The sequence below is a fragment of the Piliocolobus tephrosceles genome, chromosome 2 (genome assembly GCF_002776525.5).
Source record: "Piliocolobus tephrosceles isolate RC106 chromosome 2, ASM277652v3, whole genome shotgun sequence".
Lineage (NCBI taxonomy): Eukaryota > Metazoa > Chordata > Mammalia > Primates > Cercopithecidae > Piliocolobus > Piliocolobus tephrosceles.
The window spans coordinates 48,584,447-48,602,833 of NC_045435.1; the positions used below are offsets into that span (position 1 = coordinate 48,584,447).

The following is an 18,387-nucleotide window of genomic DNA, read 5'->3' on the forward strand; positions in this document are numbered from 1 at the left end:
TGCAATATAGAAATTAGTACAACCTTTTAACAATAGGGAAATTTTAAGTGGATTGTATGTAAACAAAGCATCTTACCTTCTCATAGTAAATACTTAAACATCCCAGAGCATAGACCAAGAAGAAGGCCTGAAAATACAGAAAGCAGAAAATGCTCATTACAAATAGTTCCACATTCTTGTGAAACTATTTTACAGACTGATCTCTTTTCACTTCAAATACAAATTAATGCTCTTAAGTCATCATCAAAAAGGTCACATATTTTTAATATAAATGGTTCATTTGAATGTCTTAGATTTAAAAAAAAAATCTAAGAAAATACAAATGTTACAAACTGGTTTAGATCAATAAAAAAAAAAAAAAAGATTTTTATGAATGTTTCCATATTTATTCCCTAAAAAACCTATATAACTGAAAGATGACGTTAACAGCTGTAGCAATAGAAACTGTTGCTCATTGGAGTTTCTCCCTGTACAATTAAACAACCATATTTAAATTGAGAAAAATATATATAGAAAAAAATGTGTGAAAAGTATGGGGCAGTGCTGATTTTGCTTACCTGACAAAATACTAGTTTCCCAGTCATCTTTGGTGAAATGATTTTCTAGAACCCTATGTTTGCACTGACCTCATATAATGACATATTTTTACTGTGTGGGGGGAAGGCTGTAGGAATGGTAAAGAAAATTGGCTCCAGTTGAATACAATCACATTTAAATGGAAATGAAAATGGCTTTCTGTTAAAATAATACACTGCCAAACAACTGACACCACCCAAAGAGACATGTGTTGTAGGCTTTGCCTATCCAGGGCGCTTAGGGTCTACAGATACCACTGAAGGGACTCCCATGAGATTCGTGCATAGCAGGTAGTGAGCAAATGGTAGCCGGTGGTAAAATGGGGTTACATTTCTTTTTAAATATGAAGGCAAAAAATGAGATTTATAACCAAACATCAAATACTCTGCTTCGGCTCTCACTGCTGCTTCCAGCAGACAGACAAGGAGGGGTCCTCTTGTGCAGTGTGGGAGCAGAAACATAATCCCCTCCCTGTCATGAGCCTTGAGGTTTGTGTGCAGCAACAAGGCACTGACAAACTGCTCATTCAGCTTGTTTCCTCACTGTCCTTCCATCCCACCCCTAATCCAGCACACACAGAATAAAAGACAGCACAAGTAATATGGGTGGAAGGACTTCCAAGCAGTGAATACCTTGTCATTCTCTGCCTGGCTATCTGATGACATCTGTCTTCACAGGAGCAGTTCTCAAAGGGTGGTCTGGGGATCCTGGGATCCCCAAGACCCTTGCAGGAGGTCTCAAGGTCAAAACCACTTCATAATAATAACGTGGTGTTATCTGCCTCATTTGTGCTCTCTCCAGTGACTATAAGACGTGTGATGGTCCAAGATTGGAGCCAGAAGCAGATGCAAGAATCTAGATGACTTTCAGGAAATCAGACCTTAAAGCGACTTGCAAAAATGACAAACGAGGCCTCTTCTCACTAAATTTTTTGTTTTGGAAAATATAGTTATTTTTCATAAAAAGCTTAAATTATTTATGTCAAGGTATGGGTTTTTGTTGTTGTTGTTGTTTTTAATATGGAAGGCTTCACAAACTTGTGTCATCCATGGGCAGGGGTCACACTAATCTCTGCATTGTTCCAATTTTAGTATATGTGCTGTTGAAGACATCACTATTATTTTTAAATGTGTTAAACAGATACTCAACATTTTTGTTTTAATTTATAATTTGATAAACACTGACAAATATGAGGAACCACTACTTTAGTTTTACCCAAATCCAAATCTAGAGCATTTCTGGAGACGAAGGTGGTCACCTTCTATTCCACTTTTTCCTATCGCCTTCCTGGTCCCAGCCTGTGGGTGGCTCCTTCCTGCCTCCTCTGACACCCTCCCTGTTCTGAGCCCTCTACAGTCCACTCTCCACAGCATCCAGATTCATCTTCTTGGCACATGAAGATCATGTCGTTCCCCTAATTAAAACCCTCCAAAGAGATTTCACTGCCCTTAGAATAAAGTCCAAACTGCTTGCCACCAGCTCCAGGTCCCTGCACGATCTTACCACTGCTCTTTCCAGACGTCCTGGCTGCACTTCTGTCTCCTGAAGACACTAAGCTCATTCAGGCCTTTGCCTCTGTAATTGCTACTCCTGCTATCTGGCATGTTCTACTCCAGACTCAAAGGTCACTTCTCGGAGAGGTCTTCCTTGGCCACCAAGTCTAAGTAACCCACATCCTGATCATCTCCAGAGCACTTACTTTTGTCTGAAAATCGTTCTCTTACATGTGTTCCTCAGACTAGAACGTAAACTCTGGCAGAACAGAAACTGCCTGCTGTTCCCTTGGCCTAGAAGGGGGTCTAGCACATGTTGGGTGTTCAATGCTTGTGCTGAAAGACAAAAAAGACAGGTCCCCAATCCTGCCCTTGGCTTAGGCCCCAACAGCCAGAGCCACCCTACAGCAGGTCTCTGCACCTCACTCAGCTCATCTCTTCTCAGTGTGAACATCGTGTCCCACTTCTTTCACTGCTGTTGATAGCCCTGCCAAGTGGCCCACAATTTTATTTTGACCTTTTCTCTTTCCATCACTCACTACTTATTAATACAGAATACTGCTGTTTTTCAGATGGAATACAGGCCAAAAGGTGCAATGGAAAAGATAAAGTTGTTTCCTCAACACAATTTGCACTTCTTTGTTCAGAATAGTGTAACACAAAGAATGAAGTTTGAGATCTGTCAGACCTGAGCTCAAATCGTCATTGTTAGCTAGGGCCTTGGAAGTATCACTTCAATTCTCCATGCCTCATCTATACAATGGGGATCATAATCCTTTCTTAGCTAAACATTTTTTTTAGCTAAATATTTAATAAGATTAAATCACACAAAATTTTTTAATTTATTTTTTAAATTATACTTTATGTTCTAGGGTACATGCGCACAACGTGTACGTTTGTTACATATGTATACATGTGCCATGTTGGTGTGCTGCACCCATTAACTCGTCATTTACATTAGGTGTATCTCCTAATGCTATCCCTCCTGCTTCCTCCCACCCCACAACAGGTCCCAGAAATCACACAAAGATTTAATAAGCTATGAAAAGCACCTAAAAGCTCAATTAATTTTAGTTTTCCTCCTTTCTGGAACTCCTGACCTCAGGTGATCTGCCTGCCTTGGCCTCCCCAAGTACTGAGATTACAGGCATGAGCCACGGTGGCTGGCCTTAGTTTTCTTCCCTTTCTAATAACTGGATAGCATAGCCTGGAAAAAAAAGTTCAATCCCATCCTTGCCTGATAAGAGATTCTTTCCTGATATCTGCTAAAATATAAGTTCCTCAAAAACTGATGTGTTTTCATTACCAGCAAGCATACATTTCCCCAAGAGTGAATGAAACCAGTATCTCATTTTTATTTGCTTAAAATGGTGATTGGCTTTTACCAATCTACGCAAAATGTGACTAGGCACTTATCACAGATGGAGGGGATCTTAATTCAATTGAGTTGGTTTTATTTAAAATTAAATTATCAGTAGACTAGAGAGGTCTGTAGAGGTTGACAATCATATCCCCTGCAATCTCATTATTAAGTTTTACTTTCACAGTACTAATAAGATGGAAGGATAAGTTTAATGATAGTTTTTAACATCATACTGCTAAATGTAGTTAGGGCCCTCAAGTGTTGTAATGAAAAAATAGATCTCAGTAACAGATCCCTATAAAACAATGGAATACATTAGCTAACTGACATGGCAATCTAATTATCCCTGAAATGAATACTCACACAGAGTGAACACTGAATCATCCCCATGTCCATCCAGTTCACAAAAAGTATGGTTTAAAATGTCACTGGCTAAAAGCAGAGGTAAGGAAGATGTTGCATGTGGAATATGCCATCTGGCATGTGTGAATACAGTTGTAGGTGCCTAACCAGGAAAAAAGTGTATTCTACTAATGTGATCTAGTCACTGTGTGTGTGAAAGACCTAGTCACTGTGTAATACTTCCACCATTTAAGTAAAAGATCTATTTTGTGATCATCATCAACAATTTAGAGACAGAGTATATATGTCCTATCAGGTAGAGAATAAAGGCAGGAACCAAATGAGCACCTAGTACATGTGCCAGGAACTGTGCTAGTCATTGTGTATACATCACTGAATGTCATTAGCTGCTACATCAATTCAAGCAAAAATAAAGCACAATTTCCAAGAAGTGTTTTTTCTTGTGAGTGCTAGCCCTCCCTCAGCACACACACCTTTCTCCAAACTGCCCATAAAACACATTGCATTGATGTTCATTTTAAATTTACAGAAAATATATTCATTTAAAAATATCTGCCATTTTGTGAACTAAAGCTATGTCTTCACTCCACCCAGGGAAGTTGGCTAGCTTGGAGAGGGATGGGGACACAATGAGGCATATACATTGCTAAGTGTCTTCCAGGACAGAGAGACGTCACACATATCACGCTGCATTCAATCCTCACTATCTTCCTCTGAAGGAGAACATTACAGCTGAGGAAACTGAAGAATGCCAAGAACACTGTCTATTGTGTGTTATACTGCATGTGGCAAATATTTTTTTCCCATTTCATCTTTTGCCTGTAATTTTGCCTTTGTCTTTAACATAGAGTTTTAAATCTATAGGTAATGAAATCTATATATTATGGCCTCTTAGAAGAACTTATCCATATCTCAAAAATACATAAAACGCAGGCAGGGTGGCTCACACCTGTAATCCCAGCACTTTGGGAGGCCAAGGCTGGTGGATCACTTGAGCCCTGGAGTTCGAAACCAGCCTGAGCAACACAGCGAAACCCCATCTTTACCAAAAATACAAAAATTAGCTGGGCGTGGTGGCGTGTGCCTGTGGTCCCAACTACTCGGGAAGCTGAGATGACAGGACTGCTTGGGCTCAGGAGACTGAGGCTGCAGTGAGCCGATACTGTACCACTGCACTGCAGCTTAGGTGACAGAGAGAACCCCTGTCTTTTTTAAAAAAAAAAAAAAAAAAAAAAAGCATAAATAATTATCCTTGTTTTCTATTTTAAATTTCCCTTTATATCTTTAATTGACTTGAAATTTATTTTGGTGTATGTTAGGAGATGGGATTTTAGCTTTGTCTTTTCCAAATGGCTAATCAGCTGTCCCAACACCATGAATCTTTTCTTCACTAATATGAAGTGTTATTTTTATTGTACCCTGAAATCCCATCTATAAATGGGTCTGTTTGTAGACTGTGGCCCAATCTTTCCTTTCCTATACCAAGACTATATTGTTACTTTATGCTTTATTAACAGCTGCAGTAAGATCTCCTTTTTTTTTTCCCTTTTCTTGGCTACTCTAATGATTCCAAGTGAACTTTAAAAATTAATAAGGCCTACAGCCATGCTACTCTGAACGTGCCTGATCTCGTCTGATCTCAGAAGCTAAGCAGCGTTGGGCCTGGTTAGTACTTGGAGGGGAGACTGCCTGGGAATACTGGGTGCTGTAGGTTTAAAACAAGGATCAATGAAGCAAAGAGCAAAACTGCAGTTCTTCTCTCTCCTGCCCGCCAGCACACAAAGGCTTTTAAAACAAAACCCGATCCTCAAAGCAGTTCACCCGAAGTTTCCTGTGTGTCTGGGTATATAAGCAGAATATAAATATGTTTACAGAGAAAAATTAGAATAGTTTTTCAAACCTTAATCAAAAGGCTCTGCTGTAAGTATATATTCTTGCTAAAAAGACCCAAACTGTCTCACAGTTGAAGTCTCTGGAAAATTTTCAGAAGTTTAGACAGAAGGAAAGTCACTGACCTATTGCAGGGGAGGGAGACTAGTCAAACAACACAGCAGTAAAAAATAACTGCAAAATTCTAGGGAAGAATCTTAGACATTCTAATCACTGGATTCGGATACTTGGAATCCATATTATGGACACTAAGAAGGGGAAAAAGAAATGTGGGAAAAAAAGGGTGAGGTACAAAATGGAAGAGCCAGGCACAAGAAGATGCGTAAACGAGACCCAACTGAGACTGCTGCTGTCAGGCACACGGAGAGCTGTCGCCCGACGCTGGCGTGCCCCTTTGTTTCCAAGCATTCCCACCTAGTCCTTCTGTGTGGGGACCACTTTCTTTGTTTTCTAAATAAGATAAATTTTCTCATGCACTTTAAAAGCTTTATAACTATATACGAACAATACACAAAAGTACCAGTAAGGTAGCCTCCAAAACCAGAGTTAGACTAAGAAATCGACATGCATCGGCAAACTCAGAGCCACAACTGAATGGTATCAACACAGTTAAAGAATGTGACACAGAGTGAGTGAGGAAACTCAGCAAATGGGGAGTCTGGTGACGGTGGCAAGGTCTTCACGCTGCACACAGGATGGGACTCCGACTCAAGGGTTCGGTGGCAGACCAATGCATGCACCAGACTACCTCCAGTCTAGATGTTAGCAGTTCTTTGTTTGATGTACCTCAATTCAATGGTGGCTTTTCAAGAAAAAGAATAAATGCTACCACATTAAGTAAAATAATTAAATGAAAGACTTACAACAATCTTAGAATCTTCAGTATCAAGTTAAAAACAGTTTATCCCTCCTTGGGGAGAAGGACACGTGGGCCTGACATCCTTAAGCATTTGGATTATCCAGCTCACTCCTCATGGCTGACTCTGTGTTCACCAAGCAGCCTTCCAATTATATTACCCTTTGGCACCTGAATTTTCTACATGAAGAGAATATGCCAATATGGAAAGGCAGGTGGTGGGGCCTTTGCTAATGTTAATAAACTCACACTCTAGTTTATTCCCCAGGCTCTTGTGAGCACACTCAGCCTGAATGCTGCTCCTAGAGCTCAAGCCATTTTCTGTGCTCTAACAAATCCGAACTTCTTAGTCCCTCAAGCGAAGGATTAGACCTGGAATGCAGGGCCCTACTGGGGTGCTGCCACGGAGGGAATCCTGCTGGGAATGAGTGAGTTGGTCTGCACCACCCCTATTAAATCTCCTCCCATTAGTTTCCCAACAGCACACACAGGGATAGTAGAATTAAACACAACTACTTTGGAACTTGGGAAATTTAAATGTTATATCTCCTTAACCTTCAAAAGTTGACTGCCCGGCAGGGTGTCGTGGCTCATGCCTGTAATCCCAGTACTTTGGGAGGCCAAGACGGGCCAATCACTTGAGGCCAGGAGTTCGAGAGCAGCCTGACCAATATGGCGAAACCCCATCTCTACTACAAATACAAAAATTAGCTGGGTGTGATGGTGTGTGCCTGTAGTTCCAGCTACCAGGAGGCTGAGGTGGGAGGATCACTTGAACCCGGGAGGCAGAAGTTGCAGTGTGCAGAGATCACGCCACTGCACTGCAGCTTAGGTGACAGAGCGAGACTCTGTCTCAAAAAAAAAAAAAAAAAAAAAAATTGACGGCCCTAACTTTATGACAGCATTATGCAACTGCTTTTAATTTACAGTGAAATCAACTTTCATTTGATTAAAAAAAAAATTCGGTCCCCCAAATCAATCTATTTTTCACTGGATCTTGCTAATTAAAAAGCATTTGATTAAAAAATTAGCCAGATGTGAGGTGGCATGCACCTATAGTTCTAGCTACTCAGGAAGCTGAGGTGGTAGGATACCTTGAGCTCATGAGTATGAGGCTTCAGTGAGCCACGATGGTGCCACTGCACTCCAGCCTGGGCAACAGAGAAACCGTGTCTCTAAAAAATGTAAAAACAAAAAATTTAAAGAGCAAAGCATTTGAGCGTTTGCACGTGTGCGTGTCCACTGAAGGATGCAGAAGACGGAAACAGAAATCTTCAGAAATAACTACTCAGAAATAACTAAGGTAAATATAGTTTATAGTTCTTCAATTACTCTATGCAAATTTCCAAATCTCTGTTCTGAATGAGTCAAGGCAAAGGCATGAAAACACCCCTACAGGGCTGCATGTCCACATCTGTGGCAGGCTGCAGACCAAAAGCTTCCCATGTCAGTGCTGAGTAGACTTCTAAGTCAGCTGTGTATTACCACTCTGAGTCCCTTAAGAGAGCTGTCGGGAATCACCACAGCAGGGGTGAGACCCCATTCTGCCTGTGCTCCTGACTGACATTCAGTCAGTGGGTACATGCAGTGCCCCAAACATGGTTGATTCATTCAAAATAAATCTGCCAAAACAGAACAACAAGTAGAGCTAGGTTTAACAGTATGCTCCCTGAAAACTTATGGAACACATCTCTTATAAGTTCTCAGGTGCCAGTCAGCTTCTAAGAAGGCAGAGTATCCTCATCTCCTATCTCCTATTATTCTTGCCTTTCATCAGGGAGTGTTCAAGAGGAGGCAGCAGGCAGCAGCAGCCTTTAAAAAATTTGTCAACAGCCTGTAATCCCAGCACTTTGGGAGGCCGAGGAGGGCAGATCATGAGGTCAGGAGATCGAGACCATCCTGGCTAACACGGTGAAACCCTGTCTCTACTACAAATACAAAAAAAAAAAAAATTAGCTGGGCGTGGTGGTGGGCGCCTGTAGTCCCAGCCACTCGGGAGGCTGAGGCAGGAGAATGGTGTGAACCTGGGAGGCGGAGCTTGCAGTAAGCCGAGATTGCGCCACTGCACTCCAGCCTGGGCGACAGAGCGAGACTCTGTCTCGGGGAAAAAAAAAACTTGTCAGTAAAAGACAGCAGGTTGGTCAACCGGAACAGTGCGGCTGAACTCACAGTATTTGACACCAAATACACTTCGCCTCCAGCTGCCACCTCCCAGGCCAGGCCTCCAGCCCACCCGCCATACTGATACTAGCTCTAGGCACTCCACTCCCCTACAGAACCCCCTGCAGTGTCCTGCTGCCCCAGGACCAGGCTAGACCCTGATTCACGGACACACCCTCCCCCATCTGGTGTTCTTTTTGGCTGAGCTATCTGGAAGAGCCTTTGCTACCCTGTGTCCATGCGGCAAGCCCCATCTATCCTTTACTATCCTCAGCTATCATGACTACAAAGGCTTTCCACCTCAGCCCTGCTGGATGGTCTCCACCAGCTTCTGTGCAAATTCCCTATCTTGTACGTTAATTCATTTAACAAATAATTACTACGCACCTAATAGATGTCAGGCATTAGGCCCAAGGAAACAGGAAGAGCAATAACTGACAAGATCCACATGCCACACTATGCTTATCACACTGAACTGTAATGATTTCTGGGCTATCTTTAAGACGGAAGTCACGTTCTACTTATTTCAGTATTGGTAGCCCTTAGCCCAATGCCTGGCACATAGTATGTATCCAGTGGACATTTTCGTGATCGTAAAAAATAAGGTTCCAACTAGCTGCTAATCAGCTTTTACAAGTAATTTAATAATGACAAAAATAGCAGGCACTAACATTTATTGAGCATCTACTATATTATCAGGTACTGTCCTGACCCAATTACATGTATTATTTAATTTCCAGAACATCCTATGAACAAGATGTTACACAGCTCCCACTTTACAGACAAGAAATCTGAGGCTCTGAGAGGCCAAACATCTAAAGAACGGGTACACACGGGCTGTCTAGTAAAGATCTTCACGAAGCTGGGAATGCCTACGCATGTGCTGTTCAATACAGTAGCCAGTGGCCACATGTGGCTGTTCAGTGTTTGAAACGTGGCTGGTGCAACCAAGAAAAGGAATTTTGAATTGCATTTTAATTTAATTTAGTTTAATTTAGTTTTTGAGACAGAGTCTCACTCTGTCGCCTAGGCTGGAATGCAGTGGTGCAATCTCGGCTCACTGCAACCTCCGCCTCCTGGGTTCAAGCGATTCTTCTGCTTCGGTCTCCTGAGTAGCTGGGATTATAGGCGTGTGCCACCATAACCGGCTAATTTTTGTATTTTTAGTAGAGACGGGGTTTCACCGTGTAAGCCAGGATGGTCTCGATCTCCTGACCTCGTGATCTGCCCTCCTTGGCCTCCCAAAGTGCTGGGATTACAGGTGTGAGCCAGCACACCTGGCCCCCACATTACTTTCCTGTGGTCTCAGCTATACAATTACCAACATGGATGTGTTCCATAGCACTTCCTGGGACCTACCTGTATGCCAAGAACCACACTGGACACTGCAGGAACTATCAAAGAAAGCCATCACAGAGCTCCTGGAGGAGAGGGGAGCCCAAGGAGTGCTATCTTCAAAGGCAGAAAGGACATTTCTGTGTGCACTATCAACATAAGCAAGAAAAGAGGGACTGAGCATAAAGTGACCACAGGTTAGAGGAACTCCAGATAACCAGGACAATATGATACAGTTTATGGAAAGCCACTTTTAGCCACTTTTTAAATTTTTCTTTTGGAAACAGGGTCTCGCTCGTGCAGTGGCGTGATCTCGGTTCATTAAAGCCTCGACCTCCCAGACTCAAGCAACCCTCCCACCTCAGCCACCCAAGGAGTTGAGACTACAGGCCTGTACTGCCACACCTGGCTAATTTTTACATTTTCTGTAGAGATGGGGTTTTGCCATGTTGCTTAGGCTGGCCTCAAACTCCTGGCCTCAAGCTATCTGCCTGCCTTGGCCTTCCAGAGTGCTGGGATTACAGGTGTGAGTCATGGCACCAGGCCCAAGCTAACTTTCAAGAATGTAGCTACTGCATTAAGTAGAGGGATCCTGCAGAAGGAAATAAATCCATTCACTTAATTAGCAGTCACTACATGATCTGAATCATGTAGCACAGTATATGAAAAGTTGAGACTCCATGAACATACCAAACAATAGTGACTTGTACTCTTTAAGTGGATAAATTATATGGTATATGAATTATAGTATTTTTCAAAAAGCTAGTAAAAATTAGTAACAAAATATTCAGCCAATCCGAAATCCATTTTTTTTTTCTTTCCACTCCCTTACCCCAGTCAGCATCTGTTAACAATCTGAAATCTTTTTATTCTTTTTTTTGTTTGACACACAGTCTCACTCTGTCACCCAAGCTGGAGCGCAGCAGTGCAATCATGGCTCACTGCAGATGCGACCTCCTGGGCTCAAGCAATCCTCCCACACGCAAGTGCCTGGACTACAGGCATGAGCCATCACACCTAGCCATCAATATAAAATATTTTTTTTTTTTTGAGACAGAGTTTCACCCTGTCACCCAGGCTGGAGTGCAATGGCGCAATCTTGGCTCACTGCAACCTCCACCTCCCAGGTTCAAGCAATTCTCCTGCCTCAGTCTCCTGAATAGTTAGGATTATAAGCGTGAGCCACCACGTCTGGCTAATTTTTGTATTTTTGGTAGAGATAGGGTTTTTACCATGCTGGCCAGGCTGGTCTGGAGCTCCTGATCTCAGGTGATCTGCCTGTCTCGGCCTCCCAAATTGCTGGGATTACAGGTGTGAGCCATCGTACCCGGCCTAGCAATCTAAAATCTTAACAAGAAAAGTAGTACTCAGAAAAACACCTCGAATCTTCTGTGGAATGACTGCAAACACATATCTTAGAACTGACGAAATAAAGGCTGAGGAGTGAAATTTGGGCGGTTCTACTTGGGAGCTACACATAATGATTTCAATACTGACTTACAATATTCAATAACTGAATTACGTACAGAACTACACTGTGAGGTAGGTTCACATATAGCGTAGTTCAGGCCCAAAGACCAATAGCTGAAATGATAACATGTTGAAAACATACCTCTTCTAGGCTGAGTTGCAAATACTCAAAGATCCTATATGGATTTCTTCTGCATATTAATCTGTTTCTTTGCACCAACTAAAGAGAAAGAAATACAATATATACAGAACAAATGGAAGCACTACATGTTATAGAGAATGTATTTTAAAATAAACATTTTTCTTGTAAATTTCCCAGGATTCACATTCTATTGTGCTAATATTATAAAGAAATGATTACAACAAAAATTTGAGACAGATTCTTGCTCTATTGCCCGGGCTGGAGTGCAGTGGTATGATCATAGCTCACTGCTGCCTCAAATTCCTAGACTCAAGCAATTCTCCTACCTCAGCCTTCCCAGTAGCTGGGACTACAGGCGTGTGCCACCATGCCTGGCTAATTTTTTGTAGAGAGAGTTGCCCAGGCTGGTCTTGAACTCCCGGCCTCAAGCAACCCTCCCGCTTCAGCCTCCCAAAGCGTTGATTATAGGTGTGAGGCACCATGCTTGGCCAAGAAATGCTTTTTTATTGCTTGTGTGGAAAAGGAAGTTTTAATCTTTTCACTATGAAGATTCTGGCTTATTTCCTTTTTCCCCTATGAATTTTTCCTGCAGTTGTAATCATTTTGCTGGTGAATTTTATTTTACCTGTTGCTTTTTTCACCTAATTGTACCTAATAAGCATGTGCCTATGTTGTTTTTTTTTGAGACAGGGTCTCACTCTGTTGCCCAGCCTTGATCTCCCAGGATCAAGCAATCCTCCCACATTAGCCTCTCGAGTAGCTGGCACTGGTATATACCACCACACCCAGCAATTTTTTTTTTTTTTTTTTTTTTTAGTAGAAATGAGGTCTTGCTATATTGCCCTGGCTGGTCTTGAACTCCTGGCCTCAAGTGATCCTCTTGCCTCGTCCTCCCAAAGTGGTGTGAGCCACTGTGCCTGGCTCCTATGCTCTTACTATGACTTCATAAACCTCATTCTAAGTCTACATGATATTGCTTTGAATTGGTATCTCACATCCCATTTAGCCATTAGATTGTTTCTAATTTTTAGCGATTCCAGATAGCTCTAGGGTAACTCTGACAGCAAGTCCCCTAATGACGTAGCTCTTACCCAGCCTCCCTAGGCTTTTCTCGTGATGGCTGACTTCTACACGTGAGCCCTTCTCGCTCAGCTGTACTCAAGATCAGGTGTAATTATCACCGCATTTTGTTTTCTCTCAAATAAAGGAGAGAACACCACTGGCCCTGCCTTAATTTTATAAATTTTTTAAAAGTTATTCACCAACTTTAGGGTTTTAGTTGAAATGGCCCTCACAGCTGCTGTGGCCCAGAGCCTGCTGCTTCCCTCGGACATTACAATAGGCCAACTACCAGCTGCAGGCAAAAGACATCCCTATTAGCCAACATCTCCAGGAACAGATGGCTTTGGAAGAAGCAATTTACTTTCTCCTACTTACTTCCTCATTTGGGGCATCCTCCCTCTCGCTCATGGCACACTCCGCTTCCTCGACGAGCACGTACTCATGGTCAGGCCCTCTGTCCCCAGCATGCAGGAGGCCGACGTGCTGGCTGCCGTCCTCATGGTGAGGGCCACACTGGAGGATAAGAGCATCTTGTTTGCAGCAACAGACTTGGGGCAGAGGTGCAGCGTCCTTTCTCACACTTTTCTCAAAGCTGTCTGTTGTTGGGTTGCACCCAGAGCCCTCTTGCAGGCAGCCTAATGGCTCATTGGGATCACCCATACCACCTGACTTTCCAGAGTCCCCGTTTACCACAGAAGGTCTCTCTCCCCCTGTTGTGTCTTCCATGTTAGAAACCATTCCAGAGTTAAGCTCGTCATACACTTGAGCCTCTTCGTTCCTTTTCACAGGAGGATGCTCAAGCGGTTTCGTGTAATCCTTGAGGATTCTGCACACTGTACTCTCATCCTGCCCCTGTCTACGCATCAGCTCTGCTGCCCACTCAACACTATGCTGATACCTGCAAGACAGAAATACTGTTGGAAACAGCACTCGAATTTCAAAATTGAAAAAACAAAGCACATAAAAAAGACTGGAAGGTGACACACCAAAATGTTTACAGCATTATTTGTGAATGGTACATTATAAATAAATATTTTTCTTTTTTATACTTTTCAGCATTTTCTTTTCTTTTTTTTTTTTTTTTTGAGACAGAGTCTGGCTCTGTTGCCAGGCTGGAGTGCAGTGGCACGATCTCGGTTCACTGCAACCTCCACCTACTGGGTTCAAGTGATTCTTGTGCCTCAGCCTCCCAAGTAGCTGGGACTACAGGCACTCGCCAGCACACCTGGCTAATTTTTGTATTTTTAGTAGAGACAGGGTTTCGCTATGTTAGCCAGGAAGGTCTCAATCTCCTGACCTTGTGATCCACCCGCCTTGGCCTCCCAAAGTGCTGGGATTACAGGTGTGAGCCACTGCATCTGGTCTCTGTATTTTCTAAGTGTTCTGCAACAAGCATATACTACTTCTTGTTTCTTTGCTTTTATAATATAGTTTCATTTTATTTGCTTTATTTAAAAAAAAAAAAAACCCAGTTTAACAAACCATGAAAATTTATCTAATTTAAAACTAGTAGATTAAGTGATTTAGATAAATAAGCAAAAAAAAAAAAAAAAAAAAAAAAAGGCCATCCTTTATCAGGATTTGTTTGTATTATTATTACTATTGTTTGAGATGGAGTCTCACTCTGTCACCCAGGCTGGAGTGCAGTGGCACGATTTCGGCTCACTGCAACCTCTGCCTCCCGGGTTCAAGCGATTCTCCTGCCTCAGCTTCCCCAGTAGCTGGGATGACAGGCTTGTGCCACCATGCCCAGCTAATTTTTGTACTTTTGGCGGAGACGGGGTTTTACCATGTTGGCCAGGCTGGTCTCAAACTCCTGACCTCAACTGATCTGCCCGCCTTGGCCTCCCAAAGTGCTGGGATTACAGGTGGAAGCCACCGCTCTCGGCTTGTTTTCTATTATTTTCAATTTTGGATCTCATTATGGTCTCAGATAGATATGCCATTCATAACACAAAAACTTTTATTTAGTATTAGAAAGCAAAATGAGAATTTCAATAAATATTCATCACAGTGCCTACTAACCTCTTTACAGGATAAGGAGAGAAATGATTTGGCTTATGTAGATTCACCCAAATATTCTCAGAGAAATAGCCCCTTTCTCCACAATACTTTTCAGAGTAGATTTTAATGACAAAATTCATGTTAAGTTTCTAAAACTTGAAGCTAACACCCAAGTTACAAAACACTTCCCAAGTTACAAAAAGTTTTTTTTTTTTTTTTTTGAGACGGAGTCTCACTCTGTCGCCCAGGCTGGAGTGCAGTGGCCAGATCCCAGCTCACTGCAGACTCCACCTCCCGGGTTCATGCCATTCTCCTGCCTCAGCCTCCCGAGTAGCTGGGACTACAGGCGCCCGCCACCTCGCCCGGCTAGTTTTTTTTTGTTGTATTTTTTAGTAGAGACGGGGTTTCACCATGTTAGCCAGGATGGTCTCGATCTCCTGACCTCATGATCCACCCGTCTCGGCCTCCCAAAGTGCTGGGATTACAGGCTTGAGCCACCGCGCCCGGCCGTTACAAAAAGTTATAGGCAAAACAATAGGGAAAAGCATCTATGCCTAGGCTGCTGGGATGTGTTCATGTGATGTGAGAACTACCAGATGCTGGAAATCTGAAGATCAGAAGGTCAAATACATTGTGAAACTCAAGTGCTTTTTGCGTGGACCTTCAGTGATCAGTCTGAAAGACATCCAAGACAACACATGGCTTGAGAGAAGGCAGATGTAATTTTACTTTTCACCTGCTTTTACCTGGTTAAGAAGACTGAATAGTGCTTGATTCGGCAGCACATATACTTAGAATGGCCCCTGCGCAAGGATGACATGCAAATTTGTGAAATGTTTCCAAAAAAAAAAAAAAAGACTGAATATGTCATAGTTTATAAACTGCTATATCTCACACAATTTAACAAGGACACTGGCTTCTGCTATACCCTGATTCCTAAGAATCCTGAAGCTGTCCATACCCTGTTTACCCCACATAAGGATAAACATCAGGGATGTCTCCCTATATACTGGGAATTGTATCCTAAAGATTAACACCTGGTAAGGCTACCCTAATACCTGAGAGAGAGTACGACACCATGACTTTGGTACTGCACATTTTGTGTCCAGCCCTGTTACTTGTAACTGTGTGGCAATGCAAATTACTTAACTTCTCTGTGCTTCACTTTTCCCACCTATAAAATGTGGAGATTAGTACTACCACGTCAAAGGGATCTTGTTATGTATTACTTTTAAAACCAGCAAAAAGAACATAGCTGTGCCAAAACCAGTAGGTTGTCTTCTCACCTGGAACATGGCCACCTATGCATACGTTTAAAAGAACTGTCATGTGAGAGGTCTAAAAAGAATGTCAGCTCTTCATATCAACAAAAGCATTGGTTCTACAGGGTCTATAAATTTCCTTTATTTGAACACAAATTTTTGTGACAATATATTTTTCTGGGGAAGGCACCCACAACTTTTGCCAAATTCCCTGACTCAAAACACATGAAAGAACCACTGATTTACAGGGTCAACAGTTCCTCCTTTGACCAGAAGATCTGGAACGAAGCGAGCACATAGACAGCAATGCTCTGCTCCTTGCAGCAGAGCAGTCAAAGCAGACGTGGGTTCCAATCCTTGCTCCATCACATTCTCATATTAACTGCATGACCCCACCTCTCTAAAGCTCAGTGACCTTCTATAAACTAGGGATAACTGCACCTACCTCGTGGGGTTGCAGCAAGGATTAAATAAGACACGTAAAGTGCATAGCCCATAAGAAGTGCTCAATCAATATTACTATATCATTGTGGAGTTTTTAGGAGTGGCTTGAAAAATAAATCAGACTCAATATATAGTATATTGAAAAAGATGCTAATGAATGGAAATGTCTTAATTCGCTGTTCTTTGAGAGCAGAGGCAGCAGTGAGGGGATGAACACAGCCTCTGGAGGTCTAGGTTCTGGAGTTGGCTCTTCCGTGTGGCTCTGAGTTAAGCCACTTAGTACCTCTACCTCTGTGCTCTTCTGCCATACACCAGAACCAGGCCACACCTGTGTTCCCTTTTCAGGGTCTCAGAGGATCGCTATGAAAGGTCAAAGGAGACTGAGGCTTGAAGAGCATGTAGAAGCCAAGCCTCCAAGTCAGACATAATGAAAAGAGCCACAGAAACAAATGACTAAGACAACAACATATGGGTCAGAGCTGAAGGCGTCCTCTAGCTGGCTGGCAACACCTTAAAAAGCTAAGTCCTGCTGCCATCAATCCCAGATGCTGGAGCAGCTGCAGGAAGAGAAATGAGAAGTAAAAAGCAGAAAGCATAAGGGGGAGCGTGGCAGAAGGACGAGGCAGCAGCCACAACTGGAAGCGGTGACAGGACTGGGGAAAGCAGCACCATCCAGGACCGCAAGGACACAGAACATGCCCATCCAAACATGCCACCGATTCTCATGTTTCTGCACCCTTGAACACACACCTCTCCTATTTGCACAGGGCATTGTTCTCTACTGTTGTACCAATGAAAGCCCATTTATCACTGGAAGTGCACAGCAGAGTGGTTTAGAGTGGTTAGTGCACACAGGTTCTGGGGCCACAGTGCCTAAGTCCACATACTGACCCTGAGCAAGGAGCTTCACTTCCCTGTGTTCAGTTCTTCCACTTGTGGAAGATGGATAAGAACGGCACCCACTTGATGGGAGTGATGTCAGGACCTGAGACGACACACAGGCCCAACACTGGCACGATACTTAGCACTGGAAGGAGCTCGGGGAGTGCTGGTGCACACACCCACATCAATGCCTCCCAGGCTCTGGCACTGAGCCCATGTAATCTTGGGCAAGCTACTGAACCCTCACCTGAGTCCCCATCTATGAAACGGAAACATCTCTAGTACCTATCCTTGAAGGTTTCTTGAGAAGATGAAAGGAGATAACGCAGGCAAGCTCAGAGACTGGGATTGGCACTGCTAGAGCAGTCAGCACCTGCTGGCCACAATGGCGATAGTATCTCTACCATAACACCATTACAGGACAGCACAACTGTTCACTTCTCTTCCTCTCTCACTAGACTGCAAATCCCTCAAGCTCTTTTCCTCACTCTTGGGTCCCCAGCACCTACCCAATGCCTGACACATAGTGAATTCTGGCTGAATAAAGGACCACAATGGGGTGGGCGACCAGCACGACCATCAGGGCTGGTCCTTCAGGGACATACCTCTACCTGTGTCAGTTCCCCAAAGGCATCACAAAAGGGTCCTGACACACACCTTCAGAAAGAGTTACACAGAAGGTGCTCTTCACCCAAAGACGACTATTGTTGGAAAAAGGCCAATTTGAGTGAGTCCACTTGAAATAGAAATCAGAATTTCAGAGGCACCAGCAAAGAAACAATTATGGCCAGGTGCAGTGGCTCACACCTGTAATCCTGCTGCTTTGGGAGGCTGAGGTGGGAGGATCACTTGAGCCCAAGACCAGCCTGGGCAACAGAGCGAGACCCTGTCTCTACAAAAAATACAAACAACAATTATGACAAGTATTTAAGTTGAAAAGTCAATCTAAAAATATGAACATGAATCAATTTTTCTTATATTTAAAATTTAGATTGTGATTCCAAGTGTTATGAACAAATAATAAATCAAGTATCGATTTTGGTTGGGGGACATATGTAGCTTGCTGACAGAACTGTGCTGATAAC

The 18,387-nt window shown here is 43.0% G+C and overlaps 1 protein-coding gene, 1 non-coding gene and 1 pseudogene across 8 annotated transcripts in view; 1 reads left to right on the forward strand and 2 right to left on the reverse strand.

The window, feature by feature from the left end:
- The window catches only part of TSEN2 (tRNA splicing endonuclease subunit 2), a 48,453-nt gene that overhangs the window by 16,833 nt on the left and 13,233 nt on the right, over positions 1-18,387 (reverse strand). For 6 of the 7 annotated variants that reach the window (XR_002732967.1, XR_002732969.1, XR_002732968.1 and 3 more), the window contains exons 5-7: positions 13,086-13,608; positions 11,649-11,726; positions 77-127 (exon numbers count right to left, since the gene is read on the reverse strand). Coding sequence is in view for 4 of the 7 variants with exons in the window: in XM_023218407.1 (XP_023074175.1) it covers positions 77-127; positions 11,649-11,726; positions 13,086-13,608 (652 nt within the window). In the remaining 3 variants the exon portion in view is untranslated. The remainder of the gene's footprint in view (positions 1-76; positions 128-11,648; positions 11,727-13,085; positions 13,609-18,387) is intronic. The other variant, XM_023218410.1, reaches the window with a different exon arrangement.
- Positions 1,590-1,691, reverse strand: LOC111546986. Its single transcript, XR_002732992.1, has one exon. It is a non-coding gene; the product is annotated as a U6 spliceosomal RNA (small nuclear RNA).
- LOC111546983 lies at positions 5,391-5,509 on the forward strand (annotated as a pseudogene).